This window comes from Halictus rubicundus, chromosome 2 (genome assembly GCF_050948215.1).
Source record: "Halictus rubicundus isolate RS-2024b chromosome 2, iyHalRubi1_principal, whole genome shotgun sequence".
In the NCBI taxonomy this organism is placed as follows: domain Eukaryota; kingdom Metazoa; phylum Arthropoda; class Insecta; order Hymenoptera; family Halictidae; genus Halictus; species Halictus rubicundus.
The window spans coordinates 16,191,124-16,215,664 of record NC_135150.1 but is presented as its reverse complement, the minus strand read 5'-3'; the positions used below and the strand labels follow the sequence as shown (position 1 = coordinate 16,215,664).

The following is a 24,541-nucleotide window of genomic DNA, read 5'->3' as shown; positions in this document are numbered from 1 at the left end:
GCCCAGTAGACCGCAGGGTGGGGGACGGACGGACTTGAAGCGAATGACGAGGAACGTGGTGAGTAGAGGCCTGCGTCGGTTTTTGGGGCAATCGGAAAGCCCGGGACCACGCCGACAGAAACCTAACGACATGCAGCAGCAACTTTTACGCTGACGAAAAAAAATTTCAAAAATTTCTGTTCAGAATTGACCCACTCGGACCTACCGTACTATTGTATTGGGTTGTCCGGAATGTTGGTGCCATTTTTCTGTAGGTGGCATTAAGATAGATCTGAATATGTCGGAATGATTGAAAACAAATGGTATGTGTACATAGTCTAAAAAGATGATCTTTCAGGCATTTTTAGAAAAAAATTTTATTAGGATACATTAATTTTTGTTAGTTTTATACGCTGTTAAATATGGAAGGAAACAGAGTGAGTTATAGGCATTTGATGCTTTTTTCATCCAAAAGCTGTTGGAGCTGGGTTGGGATGTGCTATCCCATTCATCCTATTAACCAGATAAAAATAATGACAAAAACTTTAACTCTTTGGTCGACATAAAAAATCATATTTAAAAGTTTTTCGCCGAAAAACGCAAGTTGCGTGAAAGACGGAGAAAGATTATGGAACAAAATGGCACTTATAATAATGGCACGAACTTTCCGGACAACCCAATACGTCCCACACAAGTCAGAGGTGGGCAATTTTTGGAGAAATAAATATTTCAAGTACTATTTAATATTTTACAGTAAAATATTTTAGTAAAATATTTTTATTTTGACAATCTAAACCACGAAATAAAATATTTTTATTTGAAAAATCTGAATCATAAAATAAAATATTTCCAGTTAACAATCTAAAACCCAAATTATAATATTTTATTTAAATAATCTGGCATGAAATAAAATACTTATATTGAATACGAACTGGAAGTGAAATGAATAAAATATTTCGAGACGAAATCCAAATATTTTTAATATACTTCAAATAAAATATTATTTTGAAATAGTATTTTAAAAACTTATTGCATCAAATAAAATATTTCATTTTCGAAGTTGTACGCATACTTTAAAGTAAATAGGATTATTTACTATTCACTATTTAACACACACAGTTCATTAAACAAAATTTACTGACGTCGGTCAAGTTCCATATTGCTGATCAGCACAGCGTTGAGTTGAAATTATACAGCAATTTTTGCCTGGATTTATTTTTCTTTTGTATTTTTGTTTCTTTGTTTTGTATTTTTCCTTTGTAGTTTTGACGAAAGCTCCATTTCCTGACTGCATCAGCGTCGCGTTTAAATGGGTCAAGTGCAAGAGTTCACCGGTAGGTACGAATGTAGTGCAATTCCAAAATTTTGAAGAAAAACGATTGAAGAAGAAGTAATTATGAGTAATAATGATTATTAGTAATAATGAGAAATTACGTCGATTATATTATCGAACGTATTTTCAGTGCGCTGTTAGCGACTCCAAATCTGTTGGAATTCCATAAATGCGTGCACGATTCGACTTTAATTTTTCCATAAACGGAGTACAAAACGTGGCCAATCTCTGGATGATTCACCCAAGTTTCAGGTAGATTGTACTTTTGTGTTCCGATGAACACAAAAGTTTCCGTGAAACCCGCATCCGGGCACCTCGAACCAAGGCTACATTAATCTGAGGAAGATCGAAGCGCGAGATTAATCGCTTCTAAGAATCCCCATTAATATGTCCGACTGTCGTCGATTTTCCGATACAATAAACATAAATTATTCTCAAGAAAACCCGGAGCCCGTAGAACGTCTATTAAAAGTCTATTCACAACATATCGATGCAATCATTAACCAGTTAACTGCGGAGTTTAATTCTAAAAATCCCTCACGGGGCGCACAATATACACGTCGAAAGCAGGCCAAATGCCGCTATTTTAAATTTTACGGAAAAAGTAAAGCGAAATGAGAAGGAATTACATTTTTATTCGATAAGAAATTAATTTATTCGCACCGCAATAGAGTTTTGGATAGACGCGCTTAACTGGTTAACAAATATTTATATAAGGCTTTTATTAGAAGATTTATATAAGAATTGTTTATTGATCTCTACCGTTGCCATCAGAGTTGAATCGATACTCGATGATCTCAGTGGGTAAAGCGTTCCATCTGAATTTGTTTCACGTCGATCTAATCGATTGGCTCGTCCAGTTTAGCGATTTAGGTCGAAGTTTTTATAGAAAGGGGACCGGGTAAACGGCCCCTTGACGATAAATCGTCGAACGTTTACTTTTTATTAGAGATGGGGGTGTAACTCTAGGCTTAATCTAGGGCAATATATATCAGCGCAACGAGCGGAGACTGACAACAATTTAGCGACGACAGAGACCTGTCTGATCGCGCGGGCACCGATTGCAAAAATTGGAGCCACCATTTTTGCCAAGCTTGCTTTCGAGAAAATCGAAATAACCGTTTAACTCGCTTGCATCGTTCATTTGCCGCTTGTCGGAACATTCGTTTTCGGAGCCACCCCCCGAATCCGGACGATTTGGTTCTCCCCCAGTTTTTAATTAATCGTATCCACCGACCGGCGGAGCGGGCCGCGTAAATGGCGTTTCCTTCTTGCGAAGAAGGTTGGGCGAAGAAGAGAAAGGAGAAAAAAAGGAGGATCGGTGCCACTTCCGATTGATTAGGGGCGGCGGTGTGTACTCTTCCGTTGGCGGCCGCTTGTAGCCAGCTGGGTTCACTCCCCCTCGCGACCTCGTGTACCCTGGTAACCAAATGTAATTATTTTTAAAAAGGATGTAGGGACCGTCGGGTTTTCAGCGAACGGAACGCGTGGATCGGATCGAGCGTAGGTGCTTCCAGGGCGAGCATCGTGGATAGGTTTGATGTGCGTTTCTGTAAATGAATCTCCGCCGAGAGAGAGTGCGATCACCCCCCCCCCCTACACCTACGTCCCGAACCTTTCCTACGGACCAGGGCCGACGACGTCGCGTAAACCGGAAGTCTTCTCGCGTACAGTGCCACGAAAAAGTATCTGCACGGTCGCTTCTTTGCGACCGCCACAAAATGGCGCATCGCCACGATCTAGATCTTTTGAGCTGTAAAACGGTCCAGTGAACTCAATTCTTGGAAATGCACCAGGAAATAATGGCACCCGTTTTGAAGCAATCAACAGGTTACCGATTAATGGAATCGTTAATCTGAAAAGTATACAGGGTGTCCCAAAAATGTACCTCATTGAAAGGGAAGGTGACCGGGGTCATTTGAAGTAACTTTTTCCTTTGTGAAATTTTTCTCCGCGGCTTTCTCTACTTTGCATTGTTTAATCTTCTAATCATCTTCATATTTTCTAGCTAAAGTGTCGTCACTCTTACCATGAAGTCAACATCTTTTCTTGTAATTTATTATAATTGGACACCCTTCTTGTTTATTCGCAGGGTGTAACCGATTTTCACTGCGCGTCTTGCAGGAAGATAAATTGAAATCGATTTGCTTAATTCTTAATTCTATTTGTTTATTCTCCTCGCGTCACATCATTGGGTTTGAACAATAGTTCATAATATATCTTTATCTGAAGTTTTATTTGTCTTATTCATTAGTGGTCGAACCACCGAACGTGACAAGATTCACCAGCAAAGCTGATTTTCGGGGGGGGGGGGGGCATCCTTCATTAATGTGTCCCGCGCGCAGGACCATCGAAACTTGGCAATAAACGATCGCCAAATTACCGAGTAATAAATCGTTTTATCTTCGCACCGGATCGATATCTCGGTTGATTTCCTCGTACAACGCTTTCTGGCACACGGAGCCGACATCGACGACGGATCTATTTTCGCCGGCAGGTAAACCAATCAATGTCGCCCGTGAAACTGCGTGCCGCAGGTTGTTTTATTGTGGTCACGAGGTGGGAAATCGGGAGATCGAGTTTTTCCCATTGGATCTACGGATAAATTGGCCGCGCGATCGCGTGTCCCCGAAGCTTGCTTGGCGTGTTTTATCAAGCATCGACGCCCCCGCGCGTCTTGAGACGTCTGACGAGTTAACTGATTTCACCGTTAATGTCTCACCGCCCTCGGATTCTGTTAATGTTAACGGTCCGTACCAATTTACCAAGAAATCTCGGCAACCAGCACCGTTCTCTGATTCCTCCTTCGTCGCTGCGTCCGCGAGGGCGGAGACCAAGATAGGACGTTATCGTTAACGTAAACACCGGCACGATGCTCGCCGATGATAACGATAAAAGGTGCGACACGAAAGTACGGGACCGTCCCACGAGAAATGCGAATTTCTTCTCGGTTTTGTGAAGAAATAATTTCAATCGTTAATTCTAGGGACTGTAGAAAATTAAGAAAAATGTACACAGAACGCTAATGGTTGTGATCATGTTTTCACATTTTCTTTTCCAAATATACTACTTATGGAATGACCTAATATATTCGTTATTACCAGACTGCGAATTTTTTTCATTTATGACGAAAATGAGTAGATGTAATTTAAAACAGTAATAATATTAGAAGAAGTTACAAATATTGTTACGTTATTTTCAACCTATTAAATATATTAAGAAAGAAAATAAATTTTTGTTTCACTCCAGTTTATGGCAATTCAGGTAGAACATTTTTATTTTGCATAAAGATCTGCTGTCTAGTTGTTACTAAGGTAATTTTTAGTCATTCTTGTTAACCTTGATTGATATTAATATTAATTCATATTAAGAATAAAGTAAAGGAGACCTACAGGTAAAATTAAATTTCGTGCGATAATAATATTACTATTATAGTATGAATTATTTCCATTCCTCTATTATTTTTATTTCAAGTATATGACGTGAAACATTATTTCAGAAAGCATTTGGTCGACCATTTTCTAATTGCAACGACTGCAACACAATTTTGTTCTGCAATGCAGAATTGATAAATGCGTAGTTATAATATATTCTTTATTAACTTTTCACCCAAATATTATTTTATATGATCACAGCAACAATGTACATACAAATTTCTTTCAATTTCTTTGTGAATACAAATTTATGACCCTTTTCCATCAAGACAGAAATTTCGTCGAATGAATCATGTACAAATACGTCGAAGATACCTCGTATCAATTTCAGATTACAAAAACGCATGATCTCGTTCCGTATTGAATTAAGAAAATAAAATGTACTATCGTGTCTTCGATTTTCATGTTTTCGTTAATAATTCCCACCGAAGTATTCGTGTTAATGTTTATGCGCAAACCTGTGCGGCACATGTAGCAGATGGAAATGAATCTGTTTCAATAGCACCTTCTATACACGCTAAAAAATCATACGAACCTGTATATTTCCCTTATGGTCAGGCTTATTAACCTTCCGTGTGCCATGCCGGAGTCATTCGTGACCCGTCACGGTGGGGATAAGCTCGAGCGACCGTCAATATGTACAGTTTCAGTCCGATATAAGACGACGCACTTTATTTCGAAATAAGAAAATCGCTATCCCGTCTTCTTCTTCTTCATCCGAAATATGACGAAAGCCGGTCCCGAGCCATCGCCTTATATCCAAGGAAAGAAAACTGTAGTAAAATGGCGTGGGTCAGAAATGACTCCGGCGCAGGTCTAGAACTCGCAGGAGTCCGAGGGATAAGCTTTCGACCCTGTTAACTCCAGCAGGTATTATTTTCATCCTGAATTTTATAGTGTGGGTACCAATATGCCTACATTAATTATACTTATTCTTAAAGCATAATGGATATTGAAAAAGAGATATATAACATCTATATTAACTGATTTTAATGAAAAAATGTAATATTGAAACGTAATATTAATGTAATATGCATGTAATATAATATTAAATGTAATATTAATGTAATATTACGTTTATTTTCTTTTTGTCATATTATGTAATGTAATATGAATGTAATATTAGTTTAATATTAAATTTAATATTACTTTTTTTGCTTTAAAAATAAGTATTGTGTGTGTATTGTAAAATATTGTGCTTTAAAAATAAGTATAATTGATATAGGCATATTGGTAGTCCTGTCGCGAATTCGTTGGTAGATATTGAGATATCGGCTCGTAATTAGTGCATATAAAGTATCGTCAAATAAACTCGGCGATCGTGTGTTCTCTGCGTGTTCTTCGTCAAGCGAAGTAACGAACTTCTCTTGAAAATGGTGAAATAGAATTCGACTGTTTCCCCTCAATCCATGAAGGACACTAACCCCACGCCTGCGCTCTATTAGGTTCGAAAGAACGCGTCCGTGTGCGAACGAATTCGGCGGTCCAGTTACTGGACCGGTTTAGTTCGTTTCGCGGATTACGCGAGAAACGTTTCGACTCGTTCTCGCGAACCTGATTTAATTAATACTTATCCGAACCCAGTCGATTGTACTGTGAGCATAAACCAGCTGTCCGCCGTGCGATGTCTTGTGCGTCGTTCGAAATTCTTTCGGAAACCGTAAACCTCGTGGACCAACTTGAAAGATATTCCAGATCTTAAGACACCAATGGAGAATATTTTTTCAATTGTATATAGTCGATTTAGTGCATCACTGTGCATAATGATCTTTTACGGAATCCGGAGATTTGGAGAACGCGCGCGTCCTTCTAAGCTCAGTGTGTCTTCGGTAATCTAAAAGTGTGAACAAAGTTCATGAAAATGTTAGGTCAGCTGAATGCGACAACAATGACACTTGAAGTCTTCGTAGGTTCCACAGGTTGGGACGTTTTGGGTTGAATCGGATAATCCTGGGAAACGACAAAATTGTTTAAAGCAATAATAAGTTGATTTTTAGGTTCTTGAAATTTAATATTACATAGTTTAATATAGGTAATATATTTTATTCTCAAAATAAATATAATATATAATAAAGATAAAGATAAAAACTTTTTTCAACATATACGTATTAATAACGAATTCGAGGGTGAATTCCTACGAAGTTCCTCAACCATAAGTCAGTCAGAACATTCTGAAATAAATCTTGAATCAATCAGAATACAAAGCGTGCTTGTAGCAAATCAGGAAAAGCGACTCGAAGCACTCGCAATTTCCAAATTGAAGGTCACAGCGATCGATCGGGTGGGTCAATTTTTCAACAATTTAAATGATCCGCACAGTGTCCGCAAGGATGGCGTTGAAGAGGAACGCGAGTACGATGTTTGCGTAACGGAACAACGTCGGAGATTGTTCAAACAATTCGCTAACACCGATACGGATATAGAATCGGTATGAAGAAGAAATGATTCCAAGCTGAAATGCTGCATCGCTACATTGTAAATCCCCCGAGAAGAGCGAGCCAAATGTATGGAACGGAGTGTGCGAGTGCTCGTGCGATGACGTGCCATAAATGATTTGCATCAATGAGACCAGGACCGGCAGCCTTTGCTTGTCACGAAGGTAAGTGCCCTTCTATTCAATTCTAGGCAAGGATTCGTGTGAATGGATGGATTGTGCTGACGATAGCACCGGACAACGATTGACATCGCCGATAAAGCGTGCTCGCGCACGTTCATTTTGACCGAAGCTACTCGCCTCGGAGAACGAAACTTTATTAGAGGGAATAGCTCTTTGTTTCCAGTCGTTTTCACCGCTACACAGATCGAAATTTTCATTTTTATTACGAATTTTTTGTTTTAAGTGAAACATTTCTTCCGACCAATGGGAAAAATCTCGTGAAAATAAAATAAAAGCACATACAGTGCGTTCTATACAGACATTTTACAGATTTGTATATACGTTAACATGCTAATTGTTACATTAGACTATTGATGTATGTCTAGGAAAATTTTGTTTCCTCTACCGAGAGACGCCATCAACAAAAGTATTATTAATTGTGTTTCGTAATCGCATAAAATGCTAATTATTATACTCGAAATTCCTTTATGTGCAGAAAATAACATTATATAACATTTTATAATTTGCATATCTGTAATTGCGATCAAACACCGTTTCATTACAATAACAGAATAATATTTTCGATGAAACATTTATTTATTGTAGGAATGCGGTATTTGTTTGAAGTCGCAACGTGCTCCAAATTCGTGAGCGTTAGGCATCTACTGATTTAGTCGCTCTAAAATGTTATTCAATTGCTACTATTGATTTGATTTCCTTTTACTGTACTTTACGGTAAAAAAGAAATCTATCTGATTTGTAAAAAATAATCGTGTTCTGTTCGGCAATGTTACACACAACATTTATTTATTTTTAGGAACCACTAATTCGAAGGTTGGGTTAGTGTCAAAATTAAATTCACTGATCGTGTCAATCACCTCTAAATTCAATATTAATCAAATCGTAACTAGTAAAATTGATAATCGATCAAGAAATCAATGTAATTTTATCACTTAACCCTCTGGACTCGAGAAATTACAAAAAATATTACAAAATATTTGTTACATTGCAAAATTTGTATTTAATAGATTACTAAACATTTAGATATTGTATGTGGAAATCGGATCAGTCTCGTATGAATAAAATGAAAATATTCTAAGACGGAAGAAAAATTTCAAGAGCAAAGGGTTAATTCAAATTCCTTTTTTAAACGATATATTCACGCGCACCGCAGAAATCTCAAATATTTATATTACACGCGTGACGTTATCGATCGTAATTCAGAATATCGGCGCACAGAGACGAACGACTTCCGGTCCCAAACAATTGGATCCGAGGGACGTTCGCACCTGGCCTACGCTACAATGATTTCCAAGCGTCTTTTTAACTGTTCGAGCAGCTTCGCCCGGACACTCGGACGGAATCTAAAAATCATGCTCTTCGCGGTTCCTCTGGAACGCAATTCCGACATAAGATAGAATCGTTCGGTAAAGTTTACTCCCGGTTGAAAGAGTTTATCGTCTCGAGTGGCGAAAATAGATTTCTCTCTTCCTTTTCAACGTACCGCGCGGGAAAAAGAAGAGGTTCCGTGCATTTTCTCGACGCGCGAGAAACAAGAGAACCGTGTGGAGCGCCTACAATGGAAACGGGAAAACAGACAAAGTGGATTTACAATTGCATAAAACAATTGGAAAAGTGAGAGAACAGAAAAGCCTTTACATTTGTCGCGCGGTACTTCAGCCATTTCTTTTTTAATACATTGAGCAATATATTGAATAATACATCTTGAGTAATACATTGGCAACGCGTGTAACACATTCTTTCGTTTGCGTTTATTTGCAATCTTGTGCGATTAATAGGAAACATGTAAAAGCGTTGATACGAAATTCCCGAAGTGTGAAATATTATTCATGCTTCCGCATTTTTTCATTCCTTAACAAGGGTGCTATATTCACCGTGCAATATCTTTCAGTAAAGACCGCGTGCTATAGTGTTAAAGAACATCCGAAGCTTCTAAATTTATTTCACGTGGTCTAGGAACTGAAAATATTTACATGAACCAAAAATGTCGGAGAACAAAACATTTTTGTTGCGCGAAAAGTTAAGCATAAAATTTGGGAAATAAATGTAGAATTTGCCAGCTTGTAGATTCGCATAAATATTTGCTTACCCCCGTTTGTGTCAGTTTATAAAAAGAACACGAGACTTCTCAAAGTAGATCGTGATAAATTCAATGAAATTCGCATAAAAATTGTCGAAAATGTTCATGGCGTTCGATAATAGAGATACACAAAAATTTGACACGGGAGAAAAATTTCTCCAGTTTTATCGGAAACATAGTCGCCGAGTTTTACGGCCCTGTGCAAAACGATAACCGTCTAACATGCTGTCTGCAGATGGAGTACTGGATGGCGAGCAACGATACCGGTCACTATGGCGGAGCAGAGGCCCTCGAGGAGGTCCTACAGGATCCAGGATCGGTGATCCTCTTCGTCGGCTATCCGCGATGGCTGTTACACTTCGCCGCCGGCTGCTGTGTGCTTTTCATGCTCGTCGGGATCCCGGGGAACCTTTTCACCATTGTTGCTCTTCTACGAACCCGAAAGGTCAGTTTTCCTTCGCCATTCACACAATTTTGCAATCGTTCGTGCTCGGATTCGACTCATTTCCGCGCGCCTAAACGCTGTCAGAAACCAGGAAACGTTGCCAAAGCGGAGACTGAGAATTTTGTAACAGTTCTATTTAAACATTAAAAATATTTACTCAACAACTGGAATATATTCTCCTCTCCAAAATAATTTCCATCGCTGTCTACGCGTTTACTCCATCTTACAAGTAATTAATATGGTGGACCATTGGAGTTCGGTGAGAGCCACGAATTAATTTGTACATACGTTTGAGGACATAGTGCACATTGAAGTAAAATATTGTTCAACATTGACAACAATTATTACCAGTTACATTTATATTATCCCAGGAACACATCTATGTTGAATTTATACGAAAATTCAATGCTAAGCTTTCACCGTAAGTTAAATAATAAATCTTTGGTGACACATAATTAAAGTGAATTCGTGTGTCAAGGGGTCAGTTTAAATTTTAAATTGTTTAATACACGAGTGAACACAATGTTCAGCTTTAAATGCACGAACTGGGCTAAACAATGTGCATGATTTGACGATGATAATTGTTCTCTCAATTATTTCAATGTGTACAATAGACAAAACTGCACGCAAAGACGACATAATTATGATGACTCATAATTATCGCACTGCATGTTCTGTGTATTATCCTGTAACTCTGTATGTTTGCTGCATGTACAATAGAACATATGTAGGAAAATATTGCATAACTTCACACGTTAGATTCAATGGTACTTCAACATTGTCACTATGGTGACGATAGAGCGGCCATTATCAAGGAGTTCAGATAATTCTCAGCTCTGTAGGCGGTGGTTGGAAATTTGTGCAACGATAAACACGAAGATAAATGTAACTACGATAGTGTCTGGATTTCCGAGTGACGAATTTCTTACGCGGAACGATCTAGATTACACGTCGCAGTTGCTCAGGTTTCCAGTGCGCCTTACCCGTTGCTATTAAATCCTAGACGGGCCGCTTTGTGAAGTGGTTCACCTCGGTTCTTGTTTTAGAACACAATGGCGAGCCGTGGGGAAATTTTTAGTAAAAGTTCGTAATTCGGTTTTCTTCGCGAAGGAAAGCTGCGAGTGAGCAACTTACGCTGCACTTGTGGAAATCCCAATTACTGTGGGGGGTACCAATATGTCCATATTAGCTACACTTATTTTTCAAGCATAATGAATATTAAAAAAGAGAGATATATATACCATATGCAGGGTGTCCCACGTAACACTTTTCATGATTTTTCAAGTACTTGCGACAATCTGATAAACAAATATTTTCAACAAAAGTTGATCGGTTTTCGATTGCCTATACATTGCAATAAAAAAAGTTACAAAAATTTTTGTTTAGTATTGTCAAGGTCGCCTTCATCTTTTTAAATGGCACTTTGTATTTTTGACTTAACAGTATTATAGCCCGTATCAAGACGCATTCAACGACCTAGCACACCATGACCTTCGGATGACCTTGAAGGCAAAGACATGAAAATTTCATCAAAAAATGACAGTAAAGGAATATAATTAATATAGGCATATTGGCACCCCCATAGTAATTGGGTCCCTTACCCTATGTCGATTTCAATCAGTACGTTCATGTGCGATTTAATCGCTACACGAAACGAAAATGATTCCAAACGTTGTTCGATAGAAATCAGCATTGTTTTATTAATAATCTGTAACAATTTAATAATCTATGTACTTACATTTCTATAATAATTTGGCATTTAGTTTCTTTATCCGCATTTTCTTCATGTAATTGTTCTCGTAGTGTCTGTATCTTTCTCTGTTCCGTGTACATAGGTGCAATAAAAGGTTCGCGAACGGTAATTGGATAAATAAAATTGTTCTACAACGTTGATGTTTATAGGTTTAAAATGGTGATATTTACCGAGCTGCGATCTACGATCGTCAGATAAGACCCGTCGACGCTACGATAACTTCCCGCCATGCATACAAACATTCTCCTTTCTTCGAGTTCCCCGGATTTATGTAGGAGACGATTTTACAACGCGCCGTGCATGCACGATTTATTTTCAGTTCCCGGCAAGCCTTGGAACAGTCATAAAACTCTTCTACCGGTCGCATTGTGCCGGAAAAACCAATTTCTTCCAGTTACCGAGACTTCCAGCGTTCGCTAGAAACCCGAAATAAGGATTACTGCACGCGCGCGGATGTTTAGAGAAATTTATTGTTCGCGAAGCACTTTGCAAATAGCCATAAAGCATCCGTTACCCTTTGTCGAAAATTGTTGTTTAACTTTTAGACATATTTCTTTCGGAAATAGAGTATTTTCAAAATCCACAATCTACGTGGAAAAAAGCAACAGAAAAATGAATCCATTTTTCGAATACTCGGAGAATTTCTGAGATCACAATTAAACTTGGTGTTATTTCACCTACATCTTTTAGCTTGAATTTATAATCTCGGAAACCATTTGTCAGAGTGAGTTGATATTCTCTAGTCCAATCAAGAACGTCTAGTCAGAAAAATACGAGCCTGTTCGTTAAAGTCTACAAAACAAGTTTCGATTCAGGTGTTTTTAAAATTCATATCGCAATCGATCGCGCGCTGCGATCGTGGACGCCATTGTCAACGAGTTCTTTTTGTAAGCGTATCGGCCATTGTTTCGGCGTGGTAATGGCCACCTTATTCCTATAAATACCGAAAATATCGGCGGCGTAATAACGAAAACGAGGCAACGATCGGAAGGTTGTCGGCACCGTTTATTATGAAATCGGACTTTCGATCTACACCTTCGGTCGCGGAAGAGATCAGAAGTTTCGCGTTACCGTGTTTTCGTTGGTCCCGTGAGGGGAGGGGGAGGGGAAGAGGAGTGTATCCGCGCCAATTCCGACGGAGTCGATCCAATCGATGAACTGGAATTAAACCGCGCGAAGAAACAACACCAGGCGGCTTTAATGTTTTATTGCACAATGTCCGAGGTATGCTTAGTAATGCGAAATTCCTGTCGAATTGGTATTTTCAGCGTGGTTCCGTTCGCCGCACGTTTCACCGCGGTGTAACACGTTCGATTTATGAGACCTGTTGTACGCGCGGAACGTGGAAGATATTTATTTACGACTGTACGTCGAACGCCTCGGTTATAGGCGGCCATTTAAATTGTTCCACACGCGCCATCGAAATTAAAAAAGAAGGCTAAATGGTGTTTATGCGATTCGAAGACGCGAGCGTACAGATGATAATAAACAGTTGTGCTATCACCTTGGAGATCACGCCAAGGTCATGCTTTTTACACAGCGACGTCTGTCTTTTAACGCGGAGCCAACGTCGAAACGAGTTCAACGACCCGATTACGATTTTAGATAGATAGTCATAGATGGTCGGAGGTCAATCATAAACGGTCAGGATTTGACCCTTCGTGTGCTATGCCGGAGTCATTCGTGACCCGTCGCGGTGGGGATAAGCTCCAGCGTACCGTCAATGTGTACAATTGTATTATATGTACAATTTTATTCCGATATAAACTTTTTATTTGGAAAATAAGAAAATAGCTATCCACTCTTCTTCTTCTTTGTTCGCAATACGACGAAAGCTGGTCCCGAGCTATCGCCTTATATCGAAAGAAAACTAGTGAAATATCGGTGCGGGTCACAAATGACTCCGGTTAATAGAGGGTTAATATAAAATTTTCTTCGGAAACTTTCTTTCGTTTTCACAGCTGAGAAATGCCACCGCCATCTTCATACTGAACCTATCGGTCTCGGATCTGATGTTTTGCTGCTTCAACCTACCCCTCGCGACGTCGACATTTTGGCATAGTTCTTGGCCGCATGGGGCATTGTTATGTCGTCTGTTTCCTTTGCTGAGATACGGTCTGGTCGCAGTGAGTCTGTTCACGATCCTTTCGATCACGATCAATCGTTACGTCATGATAGGTCATCCTAGACTGTATCCTATGTAAGTAACTTACAATCTCGTACGGTTAATTATAGCTGAAAATGAAAATAATAGTTTATATTTCGAAAACGTACATTTTATTATTAACCTAGGGTTATTTTAAATAATTCATTAAAAAATAAATAGATGAAATAATCACACGACAAATAAAATAATAATAATAAACAAATAATCAACTGGGTATATTCTTTCAGATTTTATAAACAAAAGTACATAGTGCCGATGGTGATAGGTATCTGGATCCTCGCATTTGGCTTTCTTGTTGTTACGTGGTTCGAAAGCTGGGGACGGTTCGGGTTGGACACCGCCATTGGATCCTGCTCGATACTTCCGGATGTACACGGTCGAAGTCCCAAAGAGTTCCTTTTCGTCGTTGCCTTCTTAATCCCTTGCGTTGCGATCGTCGTTTGCTATGCCAGGATTTTCTATATCGTTCGGAAAACGGCCTGGAAGAGGCGGAAACGAAACCTAACTGCGAATACCGACGCCAAGGATGTCAAGCGTGAGGTAAGAATCGAAACGTACAGAAAATGAAGACGTAAGATATTCTAGTATTTATAACGTTTATCGTGGAACTAGTCATTGGCGCTACTATTAAATTAATATTAATATTACTATTATTAATAGCGCTTCTAAACATACGTATTGAAGTGAGCTGCATATTGCAGTCTTCAGATAACAAAATAACATTGCCTGCACGTAGAATTTAACCTTGAGATAAACTTGTAGTTGATTCAGACAATATATCTCGAACAGGCCTGATCCAAACGCCGAGTCTGCGCATGCGTATGCAGTGTGCTGAAAATATTTGATTATTATATTTGCTTTATTATTTAAACCACTCGCTAAAAATGCGATTAATAATTTTTATTTACAAAAATCAACAGTTTCGTTCCAATAAATTGTTCGATTATTGTGTAAAAATAATTTCCATTCCCATGGATTTCCATTTCCATTTCTGGCTCATCGTACCCATACTAATAAATGGCAACGAGTCGTTGCAAGCAATAGTGAATATATATAAGATATAATTATTGTTAATTTGGAAACAAAGATAATAATTGCATTTTCCAGAATCGCTCGGTGTCCCCGAGGATGCAAGAGGAGGAGCTATCAGTCCTGGGTTCGAGTTGCACGGCAAGTGTAATTTGCTCAAATTTCTCTTCGAAACGGGCGATTATGGCGCCCAGCAGGCTGAATTGTTCTCGGACTCCTTCGAGATCGGCGATCGGAGGGTCCCTGTCGGAATTTCAGACTTCCTCAGAGCAGGATCCAACAAAGGAAGACGACGAAGAGGAGGAGGACGAGGAGGAGGAAGAAGAGGAAGAAAAAGAAAAAGAAGAGGCATACAGCTTGGTCAACAAAATGGCTACCGAAGGGACGAACGAATCCAGTACAAAATCTTCGACTCCTGGAGTCCTCGAGGTCTGTGATAAAACGAACCCCGGATTCGGCATAAAAATAGATGATATACCGTACGTCGACGAGCGGGACGACCTGGACGAAGCGGAGGACGTCTTCTCGCGGAACGATTGCGCCATGATGAACGAATCGGCGGCGAATGGTTCCGCTCGAAATAAATTGGAAAGAATGGCGAGCAGGGCTTCGTTCATCATCGAGTCCGCTCTGTGGGTTCAACGATTGAACTCGAAAGTAGAAAGATCGAGCACGCCGGAACAGTCCGCGAAGAGATCGACGATCACCAGGAAAGGATCGAGGTTCCCCAGCCTGGGAAACTTGAGGAAAACGGAGAGTCCTCCGAGGATGTGCAACAAGGACAAGAAGCTGCTCAAGATGATCCTGGTGATATTCTCGTCGTTCCTCGTCTGTTACCTGCCGATCACCGTTACGAAGACGTTCAAGAACGCCATTGATTGGAGGGGTCTCAATATTGCGGGATACATATTGATCTATCTGACCACTTGCATAAATCCTGTGGTGTACGTGGTGATGAGCTCCGAGTACAGAAGTGCCTACAAAAACGTGTTACTTTGCCGAAACGATGTCGGACCGAGGAACGGAGCTAGAAAACCTTGAGGACGATGGACAGACTAGATTCGCGATAAGGTAGAGTGACCACGTTACCGACAAAAATAGGCGAAAAATGGTTTTACGTGCCCCAACCTTTCGTCCTTATATGAGAATATTTTTCGCTAGGAAAGGGCTCATTCGAAAGAGGAAGGTCCAATCTAGATATTTGGTAATAAAAGCGTTAGAAGTAGGCCAAAAATTAACGATGTGTATGCCGTGGAATCTAAGCATTTTTATGCCATTGGATGAGATTTCTGAAATTGTGTAGATTTTGAAGAGTGTAAATAGTTTTATCTGACAGAAATGATCGCGGCAGTTTAAAAAATGTCATTTATTTATAGTTCCATTAAGATCCTTATAATAAATCACAATATAACGACGCTTCAAATTGAACAAAGTACAGAAAATATCGATGAAGTCGTTACTAACTATTCGAACATTACGATTAACCCTCGTAGGCAACTAAAAAATAGTTACACGAAAAAGATTCTCGATACTCTTGCATTATCGTTCGATACTTAAACTCGATATTATCAATAAATGCGACAAATCACAACACAATCGTACAGAAATACAAAAATTTGCACTAAACCGGAGAATAGGTGAATTTTTGCCAGAAAACCATGCGAGGGTTAAAATATGAGCAATCGATAGATAGGAACTATTTGCCGATCTCTTAGCTTAAATTTTTAACGTAAAGTTGTGAAACTTCTTCGCCTTTACAGTATACCATTAGCTTATCGAGTACGTCAACGATCTACGTAGCTAAAAATAAATCGAGAACGAAATATGGCCGCACATGAATTGTACAATATTTATAATACTTGCGAAATAAATAGGTGGCCTGTAACAACGAAACGACATTTCGACTTTGACGGTGGTAGAATCTTTCAGTATCGTTTATTACGCACCGCTTACAGAGCAAACTCGAAATCGAAGGCGAAAGATAGTACACCGGCTTTATTGGTTTTTTTTTTTTGCTAGATTTCGAGCAAGAGAAACTAAACGGGACTCTGTTTAATTCGCGTCCAAATTAGGGGGCACCGCGGCGCTCTGTGTGTGTATTGTACTGATGTTCATCTGCTGCTGCGGCGGCCATTTTTTCTCCTCGTCCTTTCCGTTTCGCGACTCGGGCGTCACTTTGGTCACGTCCATCGAGTTTTTGTCTCGGTTTTTGTAATGAAAATAGCCTGCTGCAGCGCCCAGACCAGCGCCGCCCGCCATCATCAGATATTTCAAGACCCTGAAGAGCAAACGTCCAAACGATGCGTCAGAAATCGTCTCAAAAAATTATATCAATCGTTAGTCTTCGAGCGGACTAGCAAATCTATCAATGATCTATTCAAATTTAGTAATTGTGTGTAAAAAGTTAAAAAGAAAAAAACAGATACATTACCCGACTACCCCTAGCAACATGTACACTTGCTTCACTTGGTTTAACAGTGCGCCGTCGAGCAGGATACCTTCGTCCACCCAGAAAATTGGGAACAGGCATTCGGGGAAAGTCTTCATCAATTTGAATTTTTCTACTGGACCGAGGAACATGTTGAACTGCAACCTCTTGTGAGCTTTGATGGGGGTAGCTGTCAGTGGATCGAAGTCCATGGAGAGATCGTGTAATTCCTGTAAAAGAGACGCGAATATATTCGATTCTATAAATCTGAAATATGTCGACAGTGTTTACTCGATATATGTCCAAAACACGAGTCTACCCAAGGACATATATCGGCCAGGAGATACTATTCTATGATTTTCACGCCGAACGTAGAAAAGGACAATAGCGAAAATAGGAAATCATGAAAAATAAGGAAGTTTTGTTATTGGATTAGTAGTGGTCACCTGGTCTCACACCGATAGGTATATCTGTCACGTATTATGTTACTTCATAGCCCCTCTGGAGCTTCATGGCCCTTCACGGGGTACACCCCGCCGCAGTGGGGATAGTTCTGGGATATTATCGGCTAGGCATTTTTGACATATATAGAGTAAACACTGTATTTCCTATCCGGAAATCAATCGTGAATGCACAACAGAATAATGGCACGACATGTACCGAGAAAATTGAAATCCTCGAATTGTAAGTAGAATATTTTAAATAAATGGTGTATCAGTCGTTAATAGTATTTTGATTTGTTAGTCTTATATCAACGATATTGAGATCCTCGGCTTTGTTGTAAATATCCCTGTGTTTTCTAAACGAATGGAATTCGCAAGCTAAAGGTGCATTAACGACAATATGGTTGCGTACCGGATCCGGATGGAGTCCATGAACCATTTCCAAATACTTCTCCTCGGCTCCAAGAAAGTGCGGTTGAGAGCCGATCATAGGAACGCCAACGCATTTCTCTAAATCCATCAAATCCTTGTCTAAACATGTATCCGGCGTAGGGCAATAGCACTGCTCCTCCGGGTTTGATTTCATGTCACCGTAATCGGTCGAATAATGATAGGTATTGACGCCTGTAACACAATAATAATAATAATAATAATAATGGAAACACAAAATAAGAGGTTGTTGCATACGAAATGTCCGACTTGTAACAGTAACGTTAAAGAAACGTAACTTTTTCCCGAATAAACCCCATTGATCAAAGCAAGCACTGTGAGGGTACCAATATGCCTATATTATTTATACCTATTTTTAGAGCATAATGAATATTTTTAAAAAAGAGATAAATCACATATTAACTGATTTTAATGAAAAAAATGTAATATCTCACTTTTAATGTGCATTATGCTTTAAAAATAGGCATATTGACACCCCCAGTAATTGGGTCCCTTACCCCATTATATTCAACATATTCTGTCAGAAAATTGCGAATTTCTTGATTGTAGTATGGTATTTACGACACTGTCGCATCCAGTTTTGAGATTTTTCTACTATCAGCAAATAGTACTATCAATCTTTACTATCAACATTTACCATCGTCAATATATTTATCTTTCCACTCGTATAAAAAGAATACACGATAATTACATTGGCAGGCATTGAAATAAATTTTATTTGAAAGTAAAATTAAATATGAAGATGAGAACTAACGATAGTCCCTTAAAGACCTTCGAGTCCCTCTCCACCGCATAAAAAAAATTGTCTTTGATATGTTATAAAAAATTATTTGTCATAGCTATTTATGAAGTTTCTGAATATTCTTTTTTGTGCGGTTTCTTTTATGTGGTCCCTATCTACCGCACAAAAACAGGTTTGACTGTAGTTCACTAGGAAAGATTTTTGGCACTCCCCGCTTTTCGTAGTTTGCATTTGTAGCCGTCGTACCTTTGACTTTGCTATCGTAACGATAAGGAATAGAGATACTTCTGCAAATTTCCGGGGAGAAGGAGACGATGTCGTCCTCCCTCGTCATCAACGACGGGAAAATCGTCGAGTCGGTTCCATTGAACGCGTTGCAGTGTTCTCCATCGTAAATGGTTAATGCTGGTAGCCCATCATACTCGATCACACGTCCCACGTCCTTAAAATTTTTCCTCCCGCGCAGCACGCGTATACGTCCAGGATCGACGGTTCCATTTTTCTGTCGGTTCGTAACAACCCAATTAGGATTACGATAATAATTATAACGATAACACCCGAACAAAGGATCGTTATACTAACGACGGTGTCTATTACACAGAGGTGGGTCAAATTTTTCAATTTGACTTTATTTTATTTTGACCTTATTCTCATCAGGTGAACTGAACATAATTATTCTCATTACGTGAACATTTGCACTCATGTACATTTGTTATAAAGTACACCACACTTTATATATTTATTATTATAATTCTTTTTACAAATATATTTTACGTCACTTTTCTTAGGAATGAACGATATCTCTCTGATTTTGAACAAAGTATAAACACGATAGTATACTAGGTACTCGGAAAAATGTATACCTTTCCTAAAAGGTTTCGAAGTCGAACAGTACGACGTGGTATTTCATGCACGAGGGACTTTGAAGTTCGATTAAAAGAGTAATATGAAATTGCGACCCAAGAGAAACGACCCAATTCTCGCGAAATCGCAAGCAGACGTACAGGTTAATTAACTGTTGAAATATACTTGCGTACCGTGCCGAACAAGGACAATAAGTATATATTTTCGCCACCTGGTAGCAAATCCTTCCTCTCCTTCAGAACACCGCAAATCGTGCTTCCAGCGAAGTCCTTCACGTTACAGTCGATAGCCATACCGTCGAAAAGGATATCTTTCGCTTTCACTTTCATAAAGATCGTTTTGGGCTTCTTGAAGATACTGTCCACCCCTTTGTCTGTGATGGAACGTTCGTTAGATGAAAGTGTGGCAACATTTTTCGGACAGCGTGGTTCTTATCGTTCTAAAATAGCTCAACACGGAACGGTTAAGGTCAGCTCGAAACGAAATCAACGGACTACAAAAGTAGCAGGGAAAAAACAAAATGGCCGATCAAACAAATTAAAAGTATTGAAAATAGAACACGGAGATGTGTAGAACCTACGGTAAGGGACCCAAGTACTGTGGGGGTACTGATATGCCTATATTAATAACACCTAGTTTTAAAGCACAATGAACATTAAAAAAGAGATATATAAATATATGACACACACACACACACACACACATATATATATATATATATATATATATATATATATATATATATATTAACTGATTTTAATGAAAGAAATTCAATATCTCTTTTTTAATATTCATTATGCTTTAAAACTAGGTATAATTAATATAGGCATATCGGTACCCCCATAGTAATTAGGTCCCTTACCCTGGGTGTGAGCTTGTGAAATAAAATGACTATGTAGCGGAGTCAATTTTTCATAGGTGATGGATCAAAGCGAAAGGTTACGGAAATCAATTGAATTCTTATTGTCAAGGTAGGATGTAAGTATTGTTTCTCGCGTTAGGTGCCGTACACGTGTTATAAGTAAATCACACCACCGACACGGCTTAGCAGCCTCTAGAATACATAGTAGGTAAGGCCAAGCCAACCTTCGCTTCTGATCGACATGTAGGAATATCCGATCTATGCTTTCCGGGGAAAAAATACGTCAAGAAGATAGCGGACTGGAGGGTTATACTCGGTCAACAATCGATTTCCACGGTGTTGTCGTAGATAAACTTTCTGCGAACGTCGAGATACAAATTCGGAAAGAAAATTGACCAATTAACGGACCTGCGAATTTTCGATGTCGCTGTTATCAATGTATATTCGTACAATCGTTAACACCAAGTGGCACTAAAACGGTGGTTATTGTACATTGTTTAAAAAAATTACGAGAACGCATTCGTTCAGGTTCAAGAAAAAGGCATCGAGAAAATTTTCAAGGAAAGGCACAATTCGTGTAGATTACGATAAATTGTACTCACTGGCGACTCCTATTGCACCTGGTTGTTCCTTCAGGACGAACTTAAGCGTCATTAAGGCTAGCAAATTAGGCATAATGAGTTCCTCGTCGCCCGTAAGCCCGTTGCTCAATTCAGGATTGAAGTACCAGGTAGTCTTCACACGGTACTCTATGCTGTCGTCTTCGTCGCGTTCGACTTGATCCACCTTCTCCTTATACTGGCTGAAAACCGATAATTATTTCGGCGATTAAAGATGTTTTTCTGCTCTCTTTATTTATTTTCGAAGTTGTTACGACGAAAATTGATTGGCTCGTTCGGACGACTCAGAGAGCGCAAGACATCGCGGACATTATTAAATATTTGTTCTGACACGTTTCTTAACGTCTGCTCTAATTTATAAAGAACAGGAAGGCATATTTTTTTTCATTCAGGGTTCGTTGCTTAATGATTCTTTCAAGAAGCGACTTCTTTCAGAAAAATTCAATTGTTCGGGATATTATTCGACTTTGAAGAGATATTTTTCCGGCAGAATCGACGCGTGAACGACTATGAAAACTCCTACAGGAACTCACTCGTAATGATATGGACCCACTTCCTGGAGAATCGGTGTCTGGCCCGCCGTTATTTCTACGGGATTCGTCACGTTGAATAGGTGGACTCTGAACTCCATCGGAACGGGAAGATTCGACCAAATTTCTCGCATCTTGCTACCTTGTTTACCGAGTGATATTTGCTGCAAAGACAAATTGTTGGTCGTCTTTCTAATTCAATTTTCTTTTTATTTGAAAGCTTAAGTGGAACTACCCATTTGGGAGTTATGAAGCTGTACATTTGGGTTAGCATACGGTCTAATATACATTAGAATTTCACCGGGAAATTCACAGGGTAAAATTCACCGGGAAAAACACACAGTGTACCGTAAGAAAATATTTTATCAATTTTACAATGAAGCGATGGCAACGTGAAAGAAAAGTGCGAAAGCAAAATTAAAGGGAAGGAACAATATTTTGTAAAGAAACGAGCGAAGTAGGTAAAAATAAACTAACAGTAAGGGTAATACCATAAGCGGATCTTTACGCAAAATAAAAATTTTCTACCTAAATTTCACCAAACTCTAGTGAAATTAAAATTTATTTTCTTTCGTAATATGTGAAATATTTTTACTTTCTTAAATCGCACCTACTTATTTTTTTCATAAATGCATAAAATCCGCTTATGGCCCACAATTTACGTTTTCCATATTTCGATATCGATATCGAAACTTTTCTATAGAAATAACATAATGAAACAAAAAACATTGCAAAATAATCTTTCAATTGAAATGTTATTTTGAAACGTGAAGCAGAAGCGTGGTTGAAACGTGAAGCAGAAGCAAAAGTATGCGTTGGACAAGACACGTTGAAGGAAACAATTGTTCACAATGAAATAGAAAGAAGACAGATGATAACGAACGAAACAGGACTACGTGACGATTACAAAAGTGAAAATAGAACCGTGTCACTGTAATAATGACTGGGTGCGGGAGAACTGCGGAAAGCAGAGTTACGGTAATGGCGACCATGGACGTGACAATCATCTTTTTCCAATTTATTCAAACGCAGCTCGTTCGAAGTAGTGAAAGGGAAGTAATGATTGATCGAATATTTTCTTTATTGACGTTTTAATTTATTTTACCAACGATTTTAAAGCCTAATCGTTACAATCAACAATAACACGTTGTTTTAGAAGTTCGTTCGCGAAAGAGAAAAACAATATGACATGAACGCCTTTCCGCACTTACTTTCTTGACCTGCGATCTGAGGATGACCGGAAAGGTGAAAGTTAGGAAGAATAGTCCGAAACTGAACATACTCCCGCCGATGATTCCCATTTTTTTCGGCTTCATCGTGGAAAAATACTAGACAGAATCATGAACGTAAATATTTCAATTATTTAACACAGTCGCGTTTGTTATTTCGTAAAATCGTTGAGATTTTCAAGAAAAATGTCAAATTGGAGAACAACGAAGTAACAGGAGTCGCTCGTAAAATTTTAAGGACGCACAGGAGCATATAAAATAATTTTCGTTTTTGGGTGGAAGGAAGAATATCAAATATCTGTTTCATACGTTATTACTCAAATAATATAATCAAATAAAAACTATGAAAATTTAATTATTCGTAAGGACTTATTTCGATAACTGCGCAGCCTCGTTATAGAGTAGAAGACACACGGTCAAAACTGGAATAGCAAGTGGTGCGGCGATTATGTTTATACAAACACCGTTCCAATTTTTCAGAAACGAGGAGAGATAGAAAATAAAAGTAATCGAACAACTTCACCTTGAAGACGCTTCAACGATGGACTCGTCAATACTTTTCCATATTTTCATAGAATTCGGAAAATACACAGTAACAGCACACTAAATAGAAAAATACGCACCAAAAAAACCGAAAAGTAATCGAAAAATAAAGCACTCGAAAATTTTCGATTAATTTTTTTTTTTTTGTTGGGATATGACACTTGCTATTGCATTCGAGCGTGCAATTTCGCTGAAATCCGGTGAACATAATCGATCGGGAGCGCGGTGACCGGTTTTCATCAAATTCCGGAGACCTTGCAATTAGGCAGATTATTCCGGAGCTTTCGGCCGGCTGTTACGAACGAGAGAAGTCCCAGAAACGACGAGTACAGGCCAAGGTTGAGGCCCCGACGAAAAAGACGACCGCCTAGATCGTACGCGTATTTTGCGACACGCATTCTTATGATTGTTTTCTCGCGAAAAAAATGAAGCTTCCCTTCCGGTATCCGGAAACCAGAAGTACTCCGGAAGTACTCCGGAAGGACGCCTCCGCGGCCCTAGCAAACCGTTGATGGGGATTCACATTCTCCGATTATCCGGTTTTAAATCGCTCTCGAAACCATTCGCGCACCTTGATAAGATCACGACTAGTGGAGACGATGCGATCAAAGCGAGCCAGAGTTCTTACGGTGCCTCGATCCAGGCCGGTCAATCTTGGTTTGGCCGCGACAAAAGACTGCGCGATCCGGTCGTCGAGGAACCGGCGCACCAACACCGTCTGTCGTGTCTCCAACCCCCACTTGTGGCAACAATCAGTTTTTCATTTGCTATATGAGATTTAAACGCGTCAACGCATCCGTTGACATGTCGCTATACAGCGGCTCTTATTGATATTCGGACATTACCTAAAAGACCAAGACTTTTTTAATATGGACTTAGATTTTTATTCGATTTGGCTTTTTTTTGAAGTTAGAACAATTAGTTTGCTAGTTAGTTAGTTAGTTTGCTACGTGACGCGAACAACAATTTTGAAAACATTGCAATTGGTCGGAA

General features: G+C 39.1%; 2 protein-coding genes across 5 annotated transcripts; one reads left to right on the top strand and one right to left on the bottom strand.

The window, feature by feature from the left end:
• The first annotated feature begins 22 nt into the window (after positions 1-22).
• LOC143365422 (G-protein coupled receptor moody) lies at positions 23-16,415 on the top strand. 3 transcript variants are annotated; one of them, XM_076805586.1, is made up of 6 exons: positions 23-58; positions 7,066-7,345; positions 9,679-9,888; positions 13,603-13,841; positions 14,036-14,348; positions 14,916-16,415. In XM_076805586.1, exons 3-6 carry the CDS (start codon positions 9,679-9,681, stop codon positions 15,876-15,878), a joined length of 1,725 nt encoding a protein of 574 aa, XP_076661701.1. In that variant the 5' UTR covers positions 23-58; positions 7,066-7,345; the 3' UTR covers positions 15,879-16,415. The 3 variants fall into 3 exon arrangements, with proteins under 3 accessions (XP_076661701.1, XP_076661700.1, XP_076661702.1); XM_076805585.1 differs by lacking the exons at positions 23-58; positions 7,066-7,345 and adding an exon at positions 8,855-8,977; XM_076805587.1 differs by lacking the exons at positions 23-58; positions 7,066-7,345; positions 9,679-9,888 and adding an exon at positions 10,638-10,773.
• Positions 16,185-24,278, bottom strand: LOC143365421 (sensory neuron membrane protein 1). 2 transcript variants are annotated; one of them, XM_076805584.1, is made up of 9 exons: positions 24,120-24,278; positions 22,988-23,104; positions 21,780-21,940; positions 21,229-21,428; positions 19,938-20,137; positions 19,147-19,402; positions 18,121-18,332; positions 17,269-17,495; positions 16,185-17,115 (listed from the first exon to the last, which is right to left on the bottom strand). In XM_076805584.1, exons 2-9 carry the CDS (start codon positions 23,090-23,092, stop codon positions 16,890-16,892), a joined length of 1,587 nt encoding a protein of 528 aa, XP_076661699.1. In that variant the 5' UTR covers positions 23,093-23,104; positions 24,120-24,278; the 3' UTR covers positions 16,185-16,889. The 2 variants fall into 2 exon arrangements, with proteins under 2 accessions (XP_076661699.1, XP_076661698.1); XM_076805583.1 differs by lacking the exon at positions 24,120-24,278 and adding an exon at positions 23,803-24,080.
• Positions 24,279-24,541: the final 263 nt, after the last annotated feature.